Source organism: Hermetia illucens, chromosome 1 (genome assembly GCF_905115235.1).
Source record: "Hermetia illucens chromosome 1, iHerIll2.2.curated.20191125, whole genome shotgun sequence".
Taxonomy (NCBI): Eukaryota; Metazoa; Arthropoda; class Insecta; order Diptera; family Stratiomyidae; genus Hermetia; species Hermetia illucens.
Window position 1 is genome coordinate 44,609,200 of NC_051849.1, and position 21,945 is coordinate 44,631,144.

At 41.1% G+C, this 21,945-nt stretch overlaps 1 protein-coding gene across 1 annotated transcript; it reads right to left on the bottom strand.

The window, feature by feature from the left end:
* Window positions 1-1,199: 1,199 nt before the first annotated feature.
* LOC119646383 lies at window positions 1,200-19,236 on the bottom strand. Its single transcript, XM_038046827.1, has 9 exons — window positions 18,916-19,236; window positions 10,429-10,647; window positions 10,206-10,368; window positions 9,127-10,077; window positions 8,957-9,072; window positions 7,835-8,895; window positions 2,155-2,285; window positions 1,570-2,097; window positions 1,200-1,519 (listed from the first exon to the last, which is right to left on the bottom strand). The coding sequence occupies exons 1-9, from the start codon at window positions 19,173-19,175 to the stop codon at window positions 1,370-1,372; spliced, it is 3,579 nt and encodes a 1,192-aa protein (XP_037902755.1). The 5' UTR covers window positions 19,176-19,236; the 3' UTR covers window positions 1,200-1,369.
* Between the last annotated feature and the right edge of the window lie 2,709 nt (window positions 19,237-21,945).

Sequence of the window (21,945 nt, forward strand, 5' to 3'; positions counted from 1 at the left end):
TGCATGCGATAGAGAGTTTCTGCTTGAGTGTGTGAGCGACAGCCGCAACTCACCACAATACACAAGTGATTGTATATAGTTGCACGAACGATATATCAGCACGCATTCATGACGCAATCTCATCATTCATTTCAGAAGAAATTCTTGGTATTGCTAGAAATGTACAGACCCTATTAATACCGGAAATACCGAAAATTCTATACACACTTTTTAGAATTCGCCTCGAACCTCAGCGGAGACTTCAGCCGAACAGTGGCGAAGATTCCTTAAGCGAGCACTAAAACTGTTGCCCATCGACTCTTGGTCACCAGTTTCCGCGAAGACCTCAAGTCGAAAAGATTAGCGTTTTCAACGCCGTGCTATCCATTACAAGGGCCCGACTCAGTTATCAACTCAGACGATATATAGAGTGTTTCAAAACTACCGAACACCATAACCTCATGAAGTTCTAAGCAAAAACATATTAAGTAATTATTTTCGATAGAACCCTATATAACAGTTTGTTAATGTTGGGAAATATTTGTCGACCGTTCCTAGCTCTAGCACAATTTGCTGCACCAATCACTGCTGTACACGACTTCATCTTTATATACAAATTCCTGTTCTGTCCTCCTGACTGATGAGTCCATTCATGTGTTCCAGTACATGGGATCATGTACACTACCGCCAACCTTACCTAGTAGATCACATTTATGTTTTTTTTTTGATTCTGCGAAATGGTCAGCGTACCGTCTTATTCTAGCTAGTCATGTCTAGCTCTATTTTCGGACTTCCTTTCCGCCCATTTCAGCAGTCTTCACCGCTCTTACGCTCTCCATTGCGCGAATTCAACCTACGCATTCTCCAGACAGCGTATGGTGACAACCAGGTCCAAGTTCTCTGTGAGTTTGCCTTTGCTTGGACGATATGCACTGGAGCTCCATTATTAGTACACATTGTACAGAAGAGAACTGAGTGCTGACTTTATACATATCCCTAGCATGCCAAACGACTCTTCTGTATGTTACCGACATACGCGAGTAACACGTCCAACAATACTCGTCGCCTGACATTTATAGTTGGATCCTCATCAAGCCCCTCTCTGCATAACATAGAATTTAGGCGGGCTCGCTATACCTGCTAATGTGGTCTTCAACTTTGCGTTTCCTGTATTGCTTAGATCTATTATTCGCACTCCTGCATAAAAATATAAATACTTGCTCGATTACTAAATATGTTTAATTGCATTCTTCGGTGCCATATAATAAAAACAAGCGTATCGTGCTTTTTCCAAAAATAGCATGCATAAAAGATTCGACAAGGAAGGCAGGTGTGTAGCATCACCTATTTAAGAGGTCATTTCGGAAGCATTCAATGTTTGTGAACCTGATCACTTTCTCATTCCAACGTACTTCGTCCAAATATTCTTACTTTCAAAGCAAGGCTTGTTACGCAGACAAGTGATCGCGTTTTTGAACATATTTGAGTAACACTCAGGGATCGAATTATTTTTGTACATAGCGTAGAAAATATCTAGCACCTGAAAAAGGAGGATATTTTTATCAATTCAAAATTAAAATTTATACGTACTTTAGCTTCGTTGCTCTTCCAGAAGGCACGTTCAAGCAGAAGATTAACGCTTTGTGGGAAAACCATAATCCTGGTATTTCTCGCAGAAGCAATCGCCGTAAACTCTTCCAAAATAACAATGTAACCAGAGAAGGCCACAATGCTTACTACACACACATCGACTAGAAATGAGATCTTTTCATTATTCGTCTGGTTCCCAGAGTCAGCGAGCAAAATCTGTATTTGCCGAAACAAATCCATTATCCAATCATACGCATGGTTGTCCGACTTGAAAGCATAAAGAGTAGCAGCTAAATGCTGGAATAAAAATGTATGTTCGCCCTTCTGACCCACAAATACATCAACGATGGGATCAAGCCATGACAGAGGATTATCCAGAATTCGATTATTCAGGGCCAGATAGCAGCGAATTACTGTAGCCTTTTTCAGCTTCCCAACGGGTACTTCCCACCAAGTTGTTGGAGATGTGAGCCCATCAATTGAGCGCGGATGCAGGCATGCGACCACTTCAGTGTATTTTTGAAAAATCTGAAAATTTAAAATGAAGCCGATATGGTTCATTATAATCTTTTTTGTGAGACTTACCCTAGAATCAAGCTCCATAGAATCCATGTATCGTCCAATGATCAATGTAAATATATCCAGCGCCTCTGGTTCCTGATTTTTTTGGGTGAACACATATTTCACGTTTTCCAAAAACTTTTCGAAAAGACAACCTACGAATATGAAAAAGCCAGTATGAAGTTGGGATATGTTTTTAAAAATTATTACATTCAGTTTGTTAAGTAGGCCAACATAGGAGTTTACGTAAGTCGTAAACAGTTAACGCCGATATTTTCACATCACATACAATCATAAGTTAGCTCTTTGAAAATATGAAGCAAAAACTCAGATAATTTATTCTTGAAATCAGTGTTTCATTGAGTTGGACACATACCCAAAAAGTGGTAACTTTTATACAAACTTTTTGTGAAAAATTTGGAGGGGTGTCGAGCGAAATTCCCAAACCTTATCTTGAAAGCTATAACGAAACCACGATGCGGAGCGCCTTAAGTCTCCAGTGAAAAAAAGTTGAATGTATCAAATAGCATAGATTTCTCGACATCATTGTATCACCTCGAAACGATAGCCTTGTTGAAACATCCATTCTGGCACATGAGCCTCAGCCCACCCGAATCTCTCGGCATCTTTGCCAAAAACGAGGTCGAGTATTCCAAGATGACCCCAACAACGTTGGGTGGCCCAGGGGTATTCAAAACGTACCTACTATTCAAAGCCGCTCCTATCACAAGGTTTTCTCATTTAAATATTCTGAACTTGAGATCTAGCAAAGAGCAAATCAAATTCGATTATCTTGTACAGCACGAGCTCACGTTAAGACTACCCACGCATTTTCAGCTTGGCTTTATCCTCCTGCCGCTGGAGGGAAATATGGGTTTAAACCCATTTGCACTGAGTAACTGCCAGAGCGAATTCGATACGCCATCGCAACAAATGCGCGAAGGCGGTCTACCTTATTATCGAAATAGACCCAAGGGCCCACGATAGTAGCGATCCCAAAACACCTGGTAATAGCAGAGACTCAGCAAATACCCGACTCTTGGAAATGGAGCGCCAAAAAAGCTCGTACATAAGCTCCCAAGTTGGGCGCGAGTGCTGTAAATCTCGTCTACGTAGGTGCGGCGGGATTTAGCCAAAAAGTGCACCAAGCCGTGTGTATGGGTATTCCAAACCCTTGCGTCGAAAAACTAGAGAAGCTTTACGTCTAGACGATGGAACGTCTCATTCTATTTGACCATATTTCCGGTTGGAAGTTTCGTATCGACACTGTGAACGAGGTCTCAGTCATACCCCCTGGGAAAAAGACCATCACCATATGCAATATATCCGCTTTACCCTGACAACAACTCCCCAATTTGTATCTGCGGAAAAGAATTTTTTTCAGCCAACATCGAACTCGAACCTGCTCTCTCTCTGGCTTTTCACATTTGCAGATGTCCTACGAGCAACCATCGGAGCTCATTTCTGAGATCATTTCAAAATGCTCGGGAACCGGAAACTCTTTGATCAAGGTAGTAAAAGGAACACGCAAGTCACTTGAGAGCCATTTGTAAACATCTCCGCAAGTTTGGACTCAACATCAACTTCACTCAATATGACTTGGAACAACCAGAAACCAATTATCTCATCTATCAAATTCAACCATAGGGAACTCGACCTCATGCTGAACGGACCGAAGTCACTAGAGATTACCCTATACCTCTAATAGTCCTTTCCTTCCTTAAAAGCGCCAAAAATAAAACTCCGAGTCCCTGGACACTACACTGTGAAACGGTTTGCGCTGCGCTATTAGCTTAGGTTTTAAAGACCCAGTGGCAGATGACACACTATCAGTCATAAGCGATGCATCGTATAGAGCCATCAGAACTATTGCCACAAGGAACGTGGTACCGTTTTCAGTTTTTCTCTAAAAAAGTGCCTGAGATCATCCGCTCTTGATGAGGTGAACCAGAAAAGAGCTCATAGACCTTTAAGATGGAAGGAATGAAGCCGTTGTGTTGCAGAATATTGTTGCTGGAAAAATCGCCAATACTTTGTATAATACAACACTTTCATCGCAGATTTCGGCACATCCGCACGTCTGAAAGTCGATAAAAGCTCGAAATTTAAGGGCCTTATTTCCCAAGTACTAGCCCATTTCATCGAAGGTCTGAAGACAACGAGCTATTATCCCGCGTCCAATATTGCCATTGCTCGACGCATTCTACGTCTGCATATGGCTGGAAAGTGGTAAATTCGCACTAGTCCTCAAAAACAAAAGAAAACTTTACCGGTTGTCTATAAACCGATCATTCTGCTTGACACAGTCGGAATGGTGCTCGAAACGCTCATCAGGAGGGGACTCGCCATACCTACACGTACTGCCGGGGATTTATCCCCAAGACAGTTTGGTTTTATGCAGAACAAGACGATCCACAGTGGACCTCCTTGGCCGAGGTCGTAGATGCGGTTCCGATACAACCGTCGATCTCGACGGCCAGTGCTCCTCGTGACGCTCGATGTTAAAAATGCCTTCAATTCTGCAGGATGGGCTAATACACTAGACACACTTCTTTCCATGCGCTGGATATTGAGGGATTAACTAATAATTCACTTCATGTTCTATGAAACCTTGGAGGGTCAACGGAGGTTGGAAATCACAGGTATTCATACTAGGGCCGGATGTCTAAAACGCTTCTTTCGATTGTCTGCTAAGACTTGACATGGCAGAAGAATTGCGACTGGTTGATTACACAGATGATGTTACGAACAAGTGCAAAGAAGAATTGATATATTAATACGAAGAGTAAGCGGATGGATGATTGCCAAAATTGTCGGTTTGATATTGGAATAATCAAAGTAGCCATCTTGATTAAAATGTAAATCCCGATCCCGAAGTGAAGAGCGAGACTATTATAGAGTCAAAACCAAGGGTTAAGTACCTTGACTCGGACATAAGGTTTTTTTTACCGAAGCAAAATAGCGGCTTAAAGTCGGCTACTGGTAAATATTGGGAGCCCTACCTCGAACAAGGTGACGACGAATGATGTTCTTGGACAATGAATGTATCTTAAATGCCCAGCTCAAATCCAGAGACATAGAGCTTCGCGGATGGTGTCTGCTAATATTTTGCCTCAGAGCCCACTGTGATGGCAATCCAGGAGTATCCCGGACGACCTCCTTTATAAAAAGCACAAGAGCTTTTATAAGATCCAGGGAAAGGTCTCAAGAGAAGTAATTGCTCGTGAGGAATGGCGACATACACGGAACGAGTGGCAACTCTCTTAGGAATTTCGAGTCGGAAACCAGATGGACTGTGCGTTCCATTGAAAATGTATCTCCAGAGCTGAACCAAAACATTCTGCAGCATAGACATTTTCAATTTTACCTACTTGGGATCGACAGGGGACGATCCATTAAGTATGTGTTCTGCAATGGGGTGGTGGAGAACGCCAACCACAACCTTTTTCTTGTGGAAGGTGGGATGAGGCGTAAAGACTTAAAGGCTCCTTAGGGCAGGAGAGCGAGAAGGCTAACCCGAAATAATGTGTCAGTTCAAAAACTTCAGTTTTTGGAAGCGCCTTCAACCGTCTCGTTGCCGTCGAACAGAAGTCCTTTGGGCGGGTTTTTCCTAAGAACAACAAAAGCCACAAGAGACTGTGCCGGGACTGTCCGGTTGTCGAGTTAAAAACATGTACATGAACATGATTCGATGTCACCGTTTGAACAAAATGCAGTCGTTTTCTTCTCACCGGATCACTTATTGTTTCAAAATTCCAATTTAATATTCCAGATTAATTATCTAACCGCTCGGTGCATATTCGGAGTGCCGAATACCTTCATAACAAAAAAAAACATCGACTTGAATTGCTCCAACTTTGACGTGTTTCAGACAAATGTTTCCGCTATGAAGACTGTTATTTTGTTTTGGGACCATAACCATAAACCCAAATCATATTTTCATCATTTTTCACCATTCGAAGATGTCCTGAAAGATGATGAGAGATTTCAAAGCGAATCTTTTGATGCTCTGCACTGAGCTATTTCGGAACACGCGTTTTAGGTTAAAATTTCCCAAATTTAGTTTTAGGTATTTTAGGATTAGTTTAATGAAGAATTTCATCCTTGCCTAGCATCCTCACTAGCTAATTCATATCACGGAAAAAAATCCACAAGCTAACCAGGTATTCTATTTTAAACTTTGGGCATTTCCACAGAGGCAATATTAGGAGAAAAGCAATTCGCCACTGTTCTTGTGAAGAAACCCCTCAGAGCTCTAAAGGAGAAGGGCGTTTTACTTGTGTTTTGTTTAAGGTTTTGTGTAAAACAAAACCTAATTAGAATCGATTCACTGTCTGTCTGTCACACGCACTTTTCTCTAAAACGGCTAAACCGATCCGAACGAAATTTGGTAAACAGACGGGAACTATAAAATCCCAAGCACACAGCGAATGACATCAATTTAGATGGCATTTAAAGGGAGGATTTAAATTTTTTTTACCAGATATAGTCGTGTGGGGTATCAAATAAAAGGTCTCGGTTAGTACTGATGTTAGTTTTGACGTGAATTGTAAAGTACGCGAGTAAGGAGTTAAAATGTAAACGCTTAAAGTGAGAAAGGGCTCATTTTCGGAAACTACCCGGCCCGAAATTCCGAAAAGAATCAGGGTGGTGCGCTTAGATGCAATCTAGGCCTCGAAATATATATCATTTCGATTTCTGCTCAAATAAACTTACTAATAGTATATTACCAACTTTTAGAAATTGACTGATAAACCCTCCTTAAGTTCATCCTAGGCATACCAAATTTTGCAACAGCATAGAGGACAATATCTTGCATATGCATGCCAAATTTCATCAAAATTTCAAACGCCTTCTAAGAAATAGAGGGCAATGGAATTTTTGACTATGTACACCCGGAACTGTTATGCACTCATCGCTCCTCACATAGGGAAATACAAAACCTTTTATACCTGAAGCGTCAAGCTTCCGGTTTCCCGACTTGTTTTGTACTTCAGTTATTTTATTTCCTTATTTTTATAATTTTTTGTTTTATTCTTAGTTATTTTTAATTTGTTTCTTTATTTTTTCTGTTATTTTGCCTGAGACATGAAGACATGAAGATGAACCAGTTTTTTTTATTTGAGGATTCCCTCTTCACTTTCTCCTCTTTGACGCGCAAAACTCACAATAACAAAGGACATCCTTCAATATAACGGTGTGAGGAAGCTAATGCAGGGTGGAAACCCTAAAAGCCGCGTCTCATGAAAATCTGCAGCAGAGAAGCATCGGTTGAGACTGCGATCGTGGATCTTTCCTCTCGATCGCAACACTCAAATCCAGGATTTCATGGCCCCACGCGCGCGGTGATATATATTTTTAGTTTGCTTTCATTCCGATGGATAAGCGCAATGTCCCATGGTTTTTCGTTTCTCAGGTTGCGGACCCACGCATCGGTAAAAGCACACGTGGAGCTATGTTAAATGACACATGAGGGACCGAAGTGTTCAAATGAAGCAAATTGTAATGGAAAAATACTCAATGCAATAGTCAATCTGTTCTATGTAAACGAAGTTAGCTGCCTAGTAATATCGGCCACTGATAAGAATAACAATCGATCGCGTAACAACCCAATTTTGATCTAGTCCTTGAAGCGTGTTCACAATTAGATAAACTCAAAGAAAAATAAATCGTACAATTCATAAAACCCACAAATGGTACATACCTTCACTGAATCCATTTATCTGCGACTCCTTGAAACAATATATGGCAACTTTCTCAGCAAAAACCTTCAGCACTTGAGTGGGCATTTTTCCTGACACGACCGGCAATAGTCCCAAAAGGAGGAGTAGGTCCTCTTCAAAACAATTCGGTTCGAAATCAATTAAGAAATTCTCCAGTAATCTTTTCGCTGTTCCTGAATGTTCCATTTGATTTGTTGCAATCAATATACAATATTTTCTAGTCTGGAATCCGATGTGAAAGAAACATTGTAGGAAAGACCAATCAAGGGGCGGAATAGGTTTTGAAAATTTGCGAGAAATGGCTCTCAACGTGTTAATTATAAGCAGTTCGTCAATCGAATTATTCTCAAACCGTGACTGCTTTATCAAAAAGTTGAGAACGGCTCGTAATGTACTGCCACTGCCTAGGGTAAGTAACTTCTTCGGTTCCGGCATATGCTCTGGTAGATTGTACACTCCACTACGATATTCAGCTATTTCAAACTCTATGTAGTCCGAAATCAGATCTGCAACGTATGCTTTACATTTAGGTTTAATTCCTTTCAGAAGTTCTATCCAGCACTCTCCAGGTACAGCCTGCCAAGCCAACCCGTCAGTTATTTCAAGCTCCTTGCCTTTTAGTTTGGTTGCAACTTGAAATTGTTGTGGTATATGCTTGAAATACATCACTTTTCCAGGCTGAAAGTGGCCTAAAGCTTCTAACGCTGCTTTAATAAGTTCATTGCAATCCGACCGAGTAATGAAAAACCAAAGATGACTCAAAACTTCATCCACGACATTTTCATAGGCGGCAGATGCATTGTGAAAAGTCGGAATGTACGAAAAGAACTTGAAAAGGCTCTTTTGTGAAGCGATTCGTTTCTCTTGACGAAATTTTCCACTCAAAACTTTCCAGGTCGACAGGATGCTTACTGTATTGCTCTCGCAAAGAGCTGTTATTGCATCCAAGGCTATAGCTGTCGCCACGTCACCTTCCTCTGAAGAACAATGATTGAGAATATGAGAAAGAATAGGGACCAAGTCTGTACCATGCTGCGAGGGCCTGGAATATTTCATGGGCATAGTATATAAAAGAATTTTCAATGCGACAAAATTATAATTACTTTGCAATACAGACATCCCTTATCGTCATTGACTTAGTAATGTAAAATTCAAACTCCGAACATTTGTTGTCATACGGTGCACACAGCAACTTATGCAAGAATGGGTACGTCCGGTCCTGAAACGGAAATCTCAGCAAAGAACTAAAACACCATAACAGAACTCAAATTACCTCTATCTTCCATAATCTAGCATACAAATCCATGCAAACATTTATATTGACTCCAGTACTCAAAAGATCGAACGTATTGAGGATAAAAGGAATGCTCTCCTTCCTTGTAGCGAAATAAGGAAGTCCGCGGAGTAACTCCAGTTGGACTTCTGGGCATGGTTCCGTCGAAAGTTTATATAAGAATGTCATTAAAAAACTCAACGCGGACTCCTCTCTACTTATGACAATTGATAGAATCAGTTGGTAAACTTTAAACCAACAATCAATGGAAATATCTTTAGATAAAAAGATTGCACGCAAAAGCGAGACCAGCTGCTTGTTCAAATTCAAGTCCCCTCTAGTATTTAGAGTGTCAATGAAGTTGAAAACATTCTTATGATTCGTCTCTTCGAACTGTTCTGTTAAATGTGCAATATCATAGGCAACGGAAATATCAGGATGATAATTCGTAACAGTAAGTTTAGGATCTTTGATAGCTGGTGCTGATTGAGCAGAGTTATCGTCTCGTTCGACGATCGTTTTTACAATAGAATGGGCTATAGACAGGGCATTTGGTGTGATGAAATCGGGATGCGTCATCCATTTAATAATACCATCAAGAACCATATTTTGGATATACTTATTCCTGCAACATCCTTTTCTTATAATATCAAAAATTATTTCCATTATGTCCACGAAATTCGCTGGAGAAATCTGATGAAGGGTGTTTGAGAGGAGTACGAGAAGTACGTTGTAGTAATTTTCACTCGGCTCAGGAATAGAAGTTAAAACTTTACGGATACATTGAAAATTTCGAGTGGGATTCATTCCATAAATTAATTGATGGTTTGAAACTACTACAAGATATAGAATTAAGTCCCGCATTAACTTAGAATCATCCGTGGGACTGAGGCTGTTGAGCATTTTTATGAGAAAAATACTGGTTTGAAGGCACGTTCCAGGTGATGAGATCTGAAAACAAAAGTTAGATTACAATTCAAACACTTGACAGTGTGCACCCCTGGAAGGTTTGTTATAATGAAACCCATTGGTAAATATAGCCATGACATATAGTATGTATATTAAGAATTCTAACATACCTTAGACCACGATAAAATCTCACTGATTAACTCAGAAGTTCTGCTATTCGCGGAGTGAGTCAAAAGTGACGTCCAAATAGAATCTGAATGAGGAAGCGTCTCCGGATTGCATATAATATACAACAAGGCTGGTCGCAGAAACTCCACACATTCGTCCCTAATCCTGAAAGCAAAATAACTTAATCGAAATAATTCTCTAATTATCTACAACAATTCAGCATACTTCTCGTCAGGATGGTCACATACTCCGACAATTTTATCGATTAGGTAGGATAAACGCACGGGGTCTTTATCAATTATGGCAATCACGGGGTGTTGCTGCGTTTTTAGTCCATACGAACTTTTGTATTTTTGATTCGATTTCATTTTTGCGATATCTCGCTTTAGATCAAATAGTAAAACATTGAAAATTCCATCAATTAGCGCCGAGTACTGCTCAAAACTAGAAAACGGAAATATGCATAAGACGTAATAATCGTGAATAATGAGGTATAATGGAATTTTTCATCGATCTACGGCCCCAATGCCCAGAACTGAACGATTTAAATATCTCGGGTTAATGCGGTCAGCCAATGGAGAACTGCGTTTTGAAATTGCTTCACGCATTATCGCAGCATGGATAAAGTGGCGTTCCACAACTGGTGTTCTTTGTGATCGGTGTATCAACGAAAGTTTCAAATCTAAAATTTACCGCAATGTCGTCCACGATCGATATAGAGTTGCACCGATCGTGGAAAAATTGCGAGAGAGACGCCTTCGATGGTATGGTCACATAATACGCGCTAACGATAATTCACTTGCCAAGATTGGTCTGAACATCGAAGTCGATTTTAAACAACCAAAAAGCCGACCGAAACAACGGTGGATTAATATGCTGGATGGGGATTTGAAAGCCTCGCGATTGCATCCAGATCAGGCTTTTGATGGAACCAAATGACGAATCCGATCACGACGAGCCACGTGAGACGGGACTGAAGAAAAAAAAGAAAAATCTAACACATCACTCAACGACTTTTCCGCTATGCAAAGATCATCACATTGCACCATCAACGTATACGATAGCGTGAGAGCTATTTGATGATAGTTCTTGTCTAATTTCTCAAATACGGGATTTCTCCAACTGCTTTCAGTGGCTTAATGCCGAGAGCATATTCCCCAGCATTTATTCGACAAATTTATTCTCTGTAAGCGTGTCTTAGACTGTTCATACATCTTTGTGTAAATACCCCAAGTTATCGTGTTGAAATCTTCTTCTAATTCTTGGTGTGTCAGAATGTTAACTCCCAGTCAGTTTTCGGTACTGATTTTCACGACCAAATTGCATATTAAAATAAAATGCTAGTGAACAAGAAAAACGGCCAACATTTCCATTCGATAAAGCTGCTTTCATATTTCCTAAACCCAAACAAAAGCCTTACGTATTCATGCTGTTGCTTGGAAGAGTGCGTAGGTTCGTTGTACTTGGAAGCATGTGTACATTCCGCAAAAAATGGCGGCAGAAGGCCGATAAAAATGGCGAGACTTTAGGCTTAGACTCACCAAATAAAAGCTCGGCCACATTTCCGAATTTCCAGCTGTCGCATTGACACCCTTCATTTGATGCCCAACACAGATACATTTGAGGAAAAAAAGGTGCACTTCTTTTTGCATCTGTAGGGAACCCCTCTTTAAACACAACACAAATCTATGCCTCTCCTTGTGTGCGTTGAGTGTCACAGCTCCTATAAGCTCACCATGACTCGTTTCGATCAACATAGTTGCTTTCAAGAAAAGTGCGTGCAGTAGCCCCAATTAAACCCCCCTCACCCCTTTTCCAATTAACATTGCGATGTCCCATTTTGATGTCACAAACTTCTAAGACGCGACAGCTGTGGGAAGCGCAAGTGAAACAGAATCCAGCCGACTCAGATCGGACGGTAGCGTTTACGAAAGATTACAGTTCCCCCACCTTGCAATCAGAGATGTGTTTGAAATTCACAAATTCACAGCCTGGCAGTAGCCCCCTCCTCTTCGGGCGTTCGGCAATGCAAATTTTATGGTATGCCCAGTCTGGGGCCTGGTCTCTTAAAGCGACGACCCCGTGCTACCGTCGTGTGGCAGGCAGACAATAAACAGATTTTAATAAAGTTTGTTTTTACACAAAAAAGGATTAAAGGCATCAAGACATGTCATCAATCACAGTCATAGATATTCATATTTTTTTCAGCACTCCTCTCCTTCTCTTTTAGTTGGTAGCTCTGGATAAGCACCGGACACCGTCGCATTACGAACAAACATGAGCAAAATCTTAAAGTACTCCCTAATTCAGAAACAGCTGATTTTGGGAAACAAGTAAAGTAGACCAGTTAGCAATTAGATAACCCCAGTGAAGACCGTTAGAACGAAAAACGCAACCAAATTCAAAGAGGAACCACCTCCGCCGATTAATCCAGTCGGACCGAAAGTGGATGCGGACATAAGGCTCCTCAATCACAAAACACAACACAACACAAAAGTATCTGACACAGGCTAAATTTCAGCCTGAATTGCGGCGGATTTACATTCAATTCACACCCACGTTATTTTGCGAATTATATAAAGCCTGCGAACCGCTTGGATCACACTGCTCCCAAGACAGAGGTAAGGCAATGTCTAATGAGTTGTTTTTTCCCTGGCGCGAAAATGTAAACCATTTTCGACCTCTTTTAAACTAAATGTAGTTCTTGCAACCTACAACGTATGTCAACTTTTAATTAGGACAGGCAATCTATGTACTGCTTGTAAGTTGAAGATAGATCATCCTGTTTTTTCCCATCATTTCTAAGATTCTTTTAGGCAAGCATTCAAGCAGTCTCAATAGCTGATGTGACATTTATTAGTTTCTAATCTTTTAGGTTTTGATCGCCTTCGTATGGTTTAAGACTAGAAAAAAACCATAGCGCGATAAATCATCATCTGACGATTTAGAAATTCGAATATTTGTTCTACCAAAGAACTCCTTGACCTGTTCTGTCTGACGTCCAGCATTATCCTGTCAAACAGTTATGGATCTTTCGGCCACTTTCATTCACTAGTCACTGACTTGATTCTAGGTCATGCTGACGAACTCTCTACCTTTCATTCTACATGCAATATTTGTTACTCCCGTTTCAATTCATTCATCACATTCGATTATGACATTATTTTTCTTCCAATAGCCCCTTTTTTCTGAACCGAGCTTTAGCCGCAATTTTCCAAACCTTGAATGACCCATCTATTTCAATCCCTATAAATGTTATACATTTTAGGTGCTGCACACATTTATATAGTAATTGTGCCGATTTTCTCTTTTCACAATTTTTTACTAGCGTTTCTTTCCTTCAAGGTAACGTAGCCTGTACCACTACTACCGTTGCAGGTAGTTTACCAACTTTCTCCATAATTTTGCACTTTTACTGTTGTATTATACTTCCTCTTTCTTGATACCCTTATGTGTGTGTGTTTGTGGTGGGGAGAAACATAGCCTCTGAGCACTCAGACCGTGGTACCCCGTTATACCCGACTCCCCCGTCTAATGGAACATTCCGGATTCGTTTATATACCGCAGCATTTCCGCCAGTGAATGTGATGATACGCGCTGCAGGTGGACACATCAGCACCGAAGATTGGATGCATCCATAGATGGGGCATTCAGATAGAAAATTCTCCGTGAATTCCCCATTACAGGAGGGACGTATATCATCTTGTACAATTCCTATTCTGAACATATGTCCAGCTAGTGAATTACAATACCTATGCAAGTCTTCCTGTGTTTCGGCAGGATAAACTTTGCAATATGTCTGTTTAGTTTTGGCAGGAAAAGTCTGATATGTCTAGCAGCATTAAGGCTCTAAAACCTAACATTATGTCAAGCTTGTTCCCAGTTTATGTACACAGCCTTATCCAATGCTACTGATACCCATTGTGACCAGATACCCAGAGTAGTTCCACCGAATAGAATCTTGAAGTAGAGTTCAAACGATTTCTACATTCCTGAAGTATTTTTGAGGTGATCAAAGGAGGACTACTCAACGCCCCTGAATCCTGCTTATCGCTTTAGATTGCGATGCACCTGTCCTTCAACCACTCGTCAATCACTCAAGTTACCGCCCTTACGATCACATATACTTCATTATCATGAAAAACCGTTGTAAATTGTCCCAAAGGAAAAGCCAACTTCTCTTTTTTATTCGCAAGGAAGGCTCCAGACTTGCTGTTTTGAAACGGTCGGTGATCGGCAAAGGCTGTAAATCGTGTAATGTATTTAGAGTTGGGCGGGGATTGTGCCCATGGTACCGATAATAACCAAACTCTCAGTTCTTTGCAGTGTGACTAGTTTACAGTAAAAACTTTGTAATCTCACCTTACCACACCACACACACGGATGCATCAGGGAACATCATTACAGGAGCGTATATCTACATTACCACATTAAGCTTAAGTTCTTAATTAAAGTATTATCGACACCATACATTTTTTTGAACGGCGCACAGGCACCCCTTCAATATCCACGAAATTCCCCATCGCGTACTCACCTTTCAGAGCTGCATCCCCTATCTTTGAAACCAAAAAGTGAAGAGCAGACTCACATGACTTTGCGCCTTATTAAGCATATTGGCTTTCATTGACTGGATACGACCTTAACGCCTTCCTACAAATATGACGCCCAACCAGTCTCTCCAAATCTTTCAACAATAACGATCAAACTGATCTGTCTGAAGTTCTTTAGGTTTAAGTATTCATTTTTCTCAGACTTCAATATGAAGATTACCTTAACCAAGAGGTAGGCACGCAATCCAAAGAAAGACGCTAGGAAAATATTTCTTATCAAACGCTCTAAGTGCTCCACACTTTCCTTTAGTATTCCTGGATGGACATCATCTATGCCAAGTGCTTTGAAGTGTTCAAAGGACAGTATGGCGGCCCCTACTTTTTCGTTGGTGATAACCCCTCTCGCAGTGTTCTAATTTCTTGACACCCTCACTCATTTACACCTCGTTATTCCCTTTTAAGCTTTATGCTTTTCACTGTATGGTAATGTGTTACATTGATGATTTTTTCCAGCCCGCATTCGGAGTTTAAAAATTAAAATATGATGCTTCGGATTTAAGTCTTCGAACTTCGGCTACAGGAGAGGAATTTTTTCTTCGTAACAAATAGTATTACAGTGGAACCTGGATAATTCGAACCCGGGCAATTCGAAATCGTGGATAATTCCAATTATTCTTTGGGTCCCTTGAATTTCCCACTGCCAACTTTTTATTTTAAATAATTCGAAGTTTTTCATTGGTCTCTTCGATTTTGAATTAACCAGGTCCGACTGTATATCATCATCATAATCAACAGCGCAACAACCGGTTATCGGTCTAGACCTACCTTAGTAAGGAACTTCAGCCTCCCCGGTTTTGCGCCGAGGTTCACCAGTTCGATATCCCTAAAAGGTGTCTGTAGTCCTGACCTACGCCATCGCCCCATCTCAGGCAGGGTCTGCCTTATCTTCTTTTTCTACCATAGATATTGCCCTTATGGACTTTCCGGGTGGAATCATCCTCATCCATACGGATTAGGTGACCCCCCCCCCCCCCCCCAAATTGCTGAACCGGATTTTATCCACAACCAGACGGTTATGGTATCGCTCATCGATTTCGTTGTTATGTAGACTACGGAATCGTCCATCCTCACGTAGGGGGCCAAAAATTCTTCGGAGGATTCTTATCCCGAACGCGGCCAATTTTTCTTGCTAAGAACCCAGGTCTCCGAGGAATACATAGTTTTGTACAGTAAAAGCTTTGACTCTATGGTGAGGCGTTTCGAGCGAAACAGTTTTTGTAAGCTGAAATACGCAGCCAACAACCGTGCGCAGATTTCGTCGTCATAGCTGTTATGGATTGTGATTTACGACCTTAGAGAGAAATTTTTAAATGGGCTCAGTGCGATTCGATGTTGTGTGTCCTTTGGTTTTTGGCGCGGACGTTGCAACCATGTACTTCATCTTACTTTCATTAATGTGCAGCCCAAGATCTCACGCCACCTGCTCGATTTGGAAGAAACTAAACTGTACACAGGTTGTTCTTCCCATGATGTCAATATCGTCAGCGTAGGCTGGTAGTTGGGTGGACTTGGAAAGGATGATGCCTCTCGCAATAACATCTGCATCACGTATCACTTTTCCCAGAGCTAGGCTAAAGAGAACGCATGATAGGGCATCCCCTTGTCTTAGACCGTTGTTGATGTTGAATGGTCTCGAGAGTGATCCTGTTGCTTTTATCTGGTCTCGCATATTGGTCAGGCTCAGCCTAGTCAATCTTATTAATTTCGTCGGGATACCGAATTCTCTCATGGCCGTGTACAGTTTTACCCTGGCTATGCTATCATAGGCGGCTTTAAAATCGATGAATAGATGGTGCAACTGTTGTCCATATTCCAACAGTTTTTCCATCGCTTGCCGCAGAGAGAAAATCTGATCCGTTGCTGATTTGCCTGGAGTGAAGCCTCTTTGGTATGGGCCAATGATATTCTGGACGTATGGGGCTATCCGGCCTAGCAAGATGGCGGAGAATATCTTATAGATGGTACTCAGCAACGTGATACCTCTATAATTGCTGCACTGTGCGATATCTCCCTTTCTATGTACGAGACAGATAATGCCTCGTTGCCATCATTAACAGCCAAACGTAAACTACTTTCAAGCTACTCAGCCTGTTGTCACAGAGAATATAAAAGAATTAATGACAGTATTGTTGCTAACAATCCAAGAATTTACATTAAGGCATTTGGATGGACATAAACGGATGGGCTGCAGTGTGGTCTGCAGAAACTGCCCTCTAAAGCAAGAGACTTTTTGAAAGGACAGATTCGGAACCATGGGGAGGTGCATATAAATCGTGGCTTGAACCCATTGTTCCCCCAGAATTAAATAACTATCTTGTTCTGTTCGTGGACCAAACCAGATACTTCCACCATTTCATGCGATACTGCTTACTGAATAATCCGCAAACCGTTATCATTCGAGTCCTTATGTAAAATATGAGAACCAACGTATCGCCTGACTACTGATTCCGTCCCTACTTGACTGTTAAAATCTCCAAGTATGATTTTGATATCATACTTTAGACAGGCTTCGAGGGTCCGCTCAACTGCCTCATAGAAGATATCCTTCTCCGTCTCTGCAGTCTCCTCTGTAGGGGTGTGAACGTTTATGAGGCTTACATTTCTAAATTTGCCTTGTCAATGCAGAGTGCATAGCCTTTCGCTTATAGGGCATAGCGCGACAACCACACATACGCACCATCGCGTTGGTTCAATTTTCTGAGAAACTTGCACTCTTCCTCCATTATACTTCAGTACGTAAGTCTAGAGCGACACATCCGCCGGCACTTCTGAGATAAATCATAATAAGAGTTGCAACCCTTTCTGAATGCGTGAGCTATCCACTGCCACCTCCGCCTTCTCATAAACACTTCGACAGACATCTGGCCCGTGAGCTGGCACATTTCGTCATTTCAGATCAGAATACCGCGTTGATATGATGCACGCATAAATTATTGAAAGCTACTTCCATATAGCAATAGAAAAAAAACATTGATGTTGATGTTCAAAAAATTGCATTTACAAATTTCGTTGAAAACACCAAAAGTGGATTTAACGCTATTAATACGGTGAGCATCATCAAGTACGGTGTTGCCTCGGCAGATATAATGTTTCCTAAAAATGTAAACCGTCCGACGCCTTCGATGTTCGGGTGTGATGATAAATCACAGTGAGAACATTGATTTTGTCGGCGTTTATCTTCAGTCCGTCTGTGCTTTCTTCCTTCGGCGAATCCAAAGTCATTTGCCCAAAGTCATAACTCAATAACAGAGTAAGATGTCAGTAACGTGGTTGCGGTGTTTGACGGAATATAATATCGTCCACTGAAACCCTCTATATCCTTGGTAATATGTAGTATGAAGAACAGTTCGATTTTGAAAAAAACTGCGTCCAATAGGACGATATCGACAAATTGAACGGTTACACTGGGTTGCATTAATTTATATGATTATGAGTTTTGATCTCTTCAAGACCTAAGAAACTAGGGCAACATTGGATTTTTGGGGTATTGCTTCGGTAGTACGCTGGGCGGTCGTGGGTTATATCGTCTAATCTAATCATCACAATCTGTCATAATTCTGTTCAGAATAGGATAAATTGAAGACCACCTTGTCTTGTCATTTCACATAGTAAAGTCTAAATCGGATGTGTTCGTTTCTCCACGAATTGGTCCTTCTAAACCTTGCAATTGCTGCAATCGTTCGCACCTCCTCTGTGTAAAGTTATAAAGTAGAAAGATATTTATCATTAGCCCTCACACTGGACCGGGTTTAGAAAAGCGAATTTCAGGTATCAGAATAAGTATTGCAAATCCTCAACATCCTGAGACTCCCAACTCTGTTGTCGTATCGGGAAATATTGGTGAAATGTGCTACATTATTTTTCTAAAAACGCTACGCATCCTTTTCTAATCCTTCCTGCTTTCAATTTTATTATGCAGTAATACTTCTAGGAAATGAGATTGCCTTAATATAAGTTTCACAAAGATTTTTACAAAATACAGTTTTGACCAGGAGACTCAAATCATGTGTCCATATTTAGAAAACCTCGGTTACATCGCGAATTAATTCATCCCTTCAACAAATTCACCATTTCATAGGCAACATTAATGGGTTAGACTTACGTCGATTTCGGAAGTAAGGACACCATTACAGCCAAAACCGTCCCAGATTCGACGACTCCTCGCTCGACCAAACTTACGAATGCCTGGCAACCAAGGACACATGTTTGCACGTTGGTTACTTTGCATTGGAGTTTCAGCAGTTCAATTTCCTTAATATTCTCGACAGCTTTGCCTTCTTTCTGGCGGTTTACAATCAATTTGTACACACGCCGAACACATAATGGATTTTCTAAATCAAACGAACTATCGACCGAATCCATTTAGGACGAGTACCAATTCGTAGCTGCAGCGGGAGGAAAACACTAAACACAAACAATGTTCTGTCACTTTTCAACTGCACTGTTGAGAAATGTCAAGAAAACAATCAGCTGATATTTCTCCTCGCTATGGGATTTAATCCGGTGAGTAGAACTCACGTTTGACTTTTAAGCAAACGCCCACCATTTGAATAGCAACAGCTAACGTGGTAGTCAGAGTGAAATTATGCGGTGTTTCCAACGATTAATTAATTGAAATAATAAAAACTTGTTGTTTCTTTTTCGTTGGTGTGGGTATTTATTCTTGCAAATACCGATATTTCGGGAACCACTTGTTCCCTTCATCAGTGCAAACAAGTTCGGTATTTGCAAGAATAAATACCCACACCAACGAAAAAGAAACAACAAGTTTTTATTATTTCAACTAACGTGGTAGATTGTTTCTCTCCAATTGGTCCGGTTGGCCATCAAGTGGATACAGACTCGAGACTCCCTCAATCCTTAAATAAAGTCTGTTTCGGCAAACTTAGCCCCTAACCAAGCGCCTGAATGTAATTCACACTCATCTTGTATTGTAGCTGCATACAAAAAAGCAAACAATCCCTGATAATCACCTTCGATCCTGCTTCTTCCAGAGGCAGGGTGCACAAAACCGCCAATCGTTTTCTTTAAATATTCTAATTATTATTCAATTTTTTTCCTATAACAAACCTAATGGAGTTTTAACTAAAATTTGAATCTAATTCACGTTCAAAACCTCTAATCAAAGTTACCTCATTGTTCCATCTCAAGAAGGGTCTGCCACGTCTTTTTCTCTTACCAAACTCTTCGGACTGAATTATCCTCCCATGCGGATTAAGTGGCATGTCCACCGCAATCTATTAAACTGGATTTTATCTACAACCAAACGGTCGTGGTATCGCTCATAAATTTCATCGTTATATAGGCTACGAAATCGTCCATTCTCTTGTAGGAGGCCAACAATTCTCCGTAGAACTCTTTTCTTGGACGCGACTAAGTCTTTGTAATTTTCCTTGCTAAGAATCCATTACAACACATGAGGACTGTAAAGATCATTTTCTTGCACAGTAAAAACTTTGGCCCTATGATGATACACTTCGAGCTGAATGGTTGTTGTAGGGGTGTGGGAGTGATCCAGGAGTGATGAGTAATGGCTCTTTGGTATGGTCCGATGATATTCTAGACGTATGGGGCTATCCAGCTTAGCAAGAGGGTGAAGAATATCTTATACATGGTACTCAGCAAAGCCATACCTCTATAATTGCTCTAATGCGTAATATCCACCTTGTACGGGACAGATAATATCTCATTGTCAGTCATTAGGCATTGATTCGCTGTTTCAAACCTTGAACATCAATTGATGAACTGCTTGGTTTAGTTGGTTGGCTCCATATTTGACAATTTCGGCTGTAATTCCTTCGGCTTCTAGCGACTTGAATGATGACGGACTATTTGTTCCATTCTGGATAGTAGCAGCATTTGTCCGTCATCTTCAGTTAGCGAGACCTCCAACTCGCCGTTTTTCTGGTTATTGCACCATTCATCACAATACTCAATCCGACGCTCCAATGCAAAATTACTCTTGGAAATCATTAACAGCCAAACGTAAACTACTTCCAAGCTACTCAGCCTTTTGTCACAGAAAATATGAAAGAATTAATGACAGTATTGTTGCCAACAATCCAAGAATTTACATCAAGGCATTTGGATGGACATAAACGGATGGGCTACGGTATGGTCTGTAGAAACTGAGAGACTTTTTGAAAGGACAGATTCGGAACCATGGAGAGGTTCATATTAGTCGTCCCTCCTGTATCACAAACTCTAGCTTCATATGGGAGATAGTTACGACATTGTTCCCCCAGCATCAAATAACTACCTTACCAACGGAAACAAGAAGTACGGAGAGCACTTTTCCAGTGAACGGGGACAAAGTTCCAGATGCAATGAAAAGAGTTTGAGATAATACAACCTCTGGTATTGATCGAATCTCTAATAAAACGCTGAAACCAGCAAGTTCCCCCAGGTTTTCAAAATCTGCATAAAGGAGAGGTCTTTCCTCACAAAGTGTCGGTGTGTTCATAATATCCCATCACCTCGGTAAAGCCGAAATTCATGCCAGTAAGACTATCTGAACGGTCAAGCCTTAGCTTGAAAACTTTGGGCTGGGTGTAATCGAACCTGAAATTGAAACATTAGTGTTAAGGGAAAAGTCCATAATGAATTGCTCTTTGCAACCGCTTCACCCGACTTGGCAGCCCTTGTGCTCCTCGAACAGAATGTTGTTGGTCTCGAAGTGCGCATTGACCCTTGCCCTAATAAAGGACATATGAATTTGTAGAGGGTTGGTAAGCAAGTAATCGGTCTTGTGTCTGCGGGGTTATCGACCGTGTCCTTTTTAAGGATAAGGTAGGCTTATTCCCATGGCGGGTGCCTTCGGCAGTGATCCACTTAGCATGGTCATCATGCGGGCGGGTAACCCCCAAAATCCACCCCAGTATTCTTTCGCTTCCGTTACCGAATACTGTACTGTCTGGACGCTCTATTGGGATTCGTTAAGAGATCTGAAAAAGCTCCGCTGGTTCCTCGTGTATGTTGCATTCTGGACACGTCTGGAATGACTTTCACCATACCGTCGTAACCGACTGCATGTGACAGAAAGTTTCTGCTTTAGAGTGTCCAGAATCTCAACTACGGGTGTCTCACTGGGGATGGCATAGTTTCTGTAAACCCTTTGCACTTTATTTCTCAC

Coding starts and splice junctions, on each gene's coding strand:
- LOC119646383 (XM_038046827.1), bottom strand. CDS start 19,175: ATGGATTCGGTCGATAGTTCGTTTGATTTAGAAAATCCATTATGTGTT. Junction 10,648..18,915: donor TCCTTACTTCCGAAATCGAC/GTAAGTCTAACC, acceptor TCCGTTTTCTAG/TTTTGAGCAGTACTCGGCGC. Junction 1,520..1,569: donor GGAAGAGCAACGAAGCTAAA/GTACGTATAAAT, acceptor CTCCTTTTTCAG/GTGCTAGATATTTTCTACGC.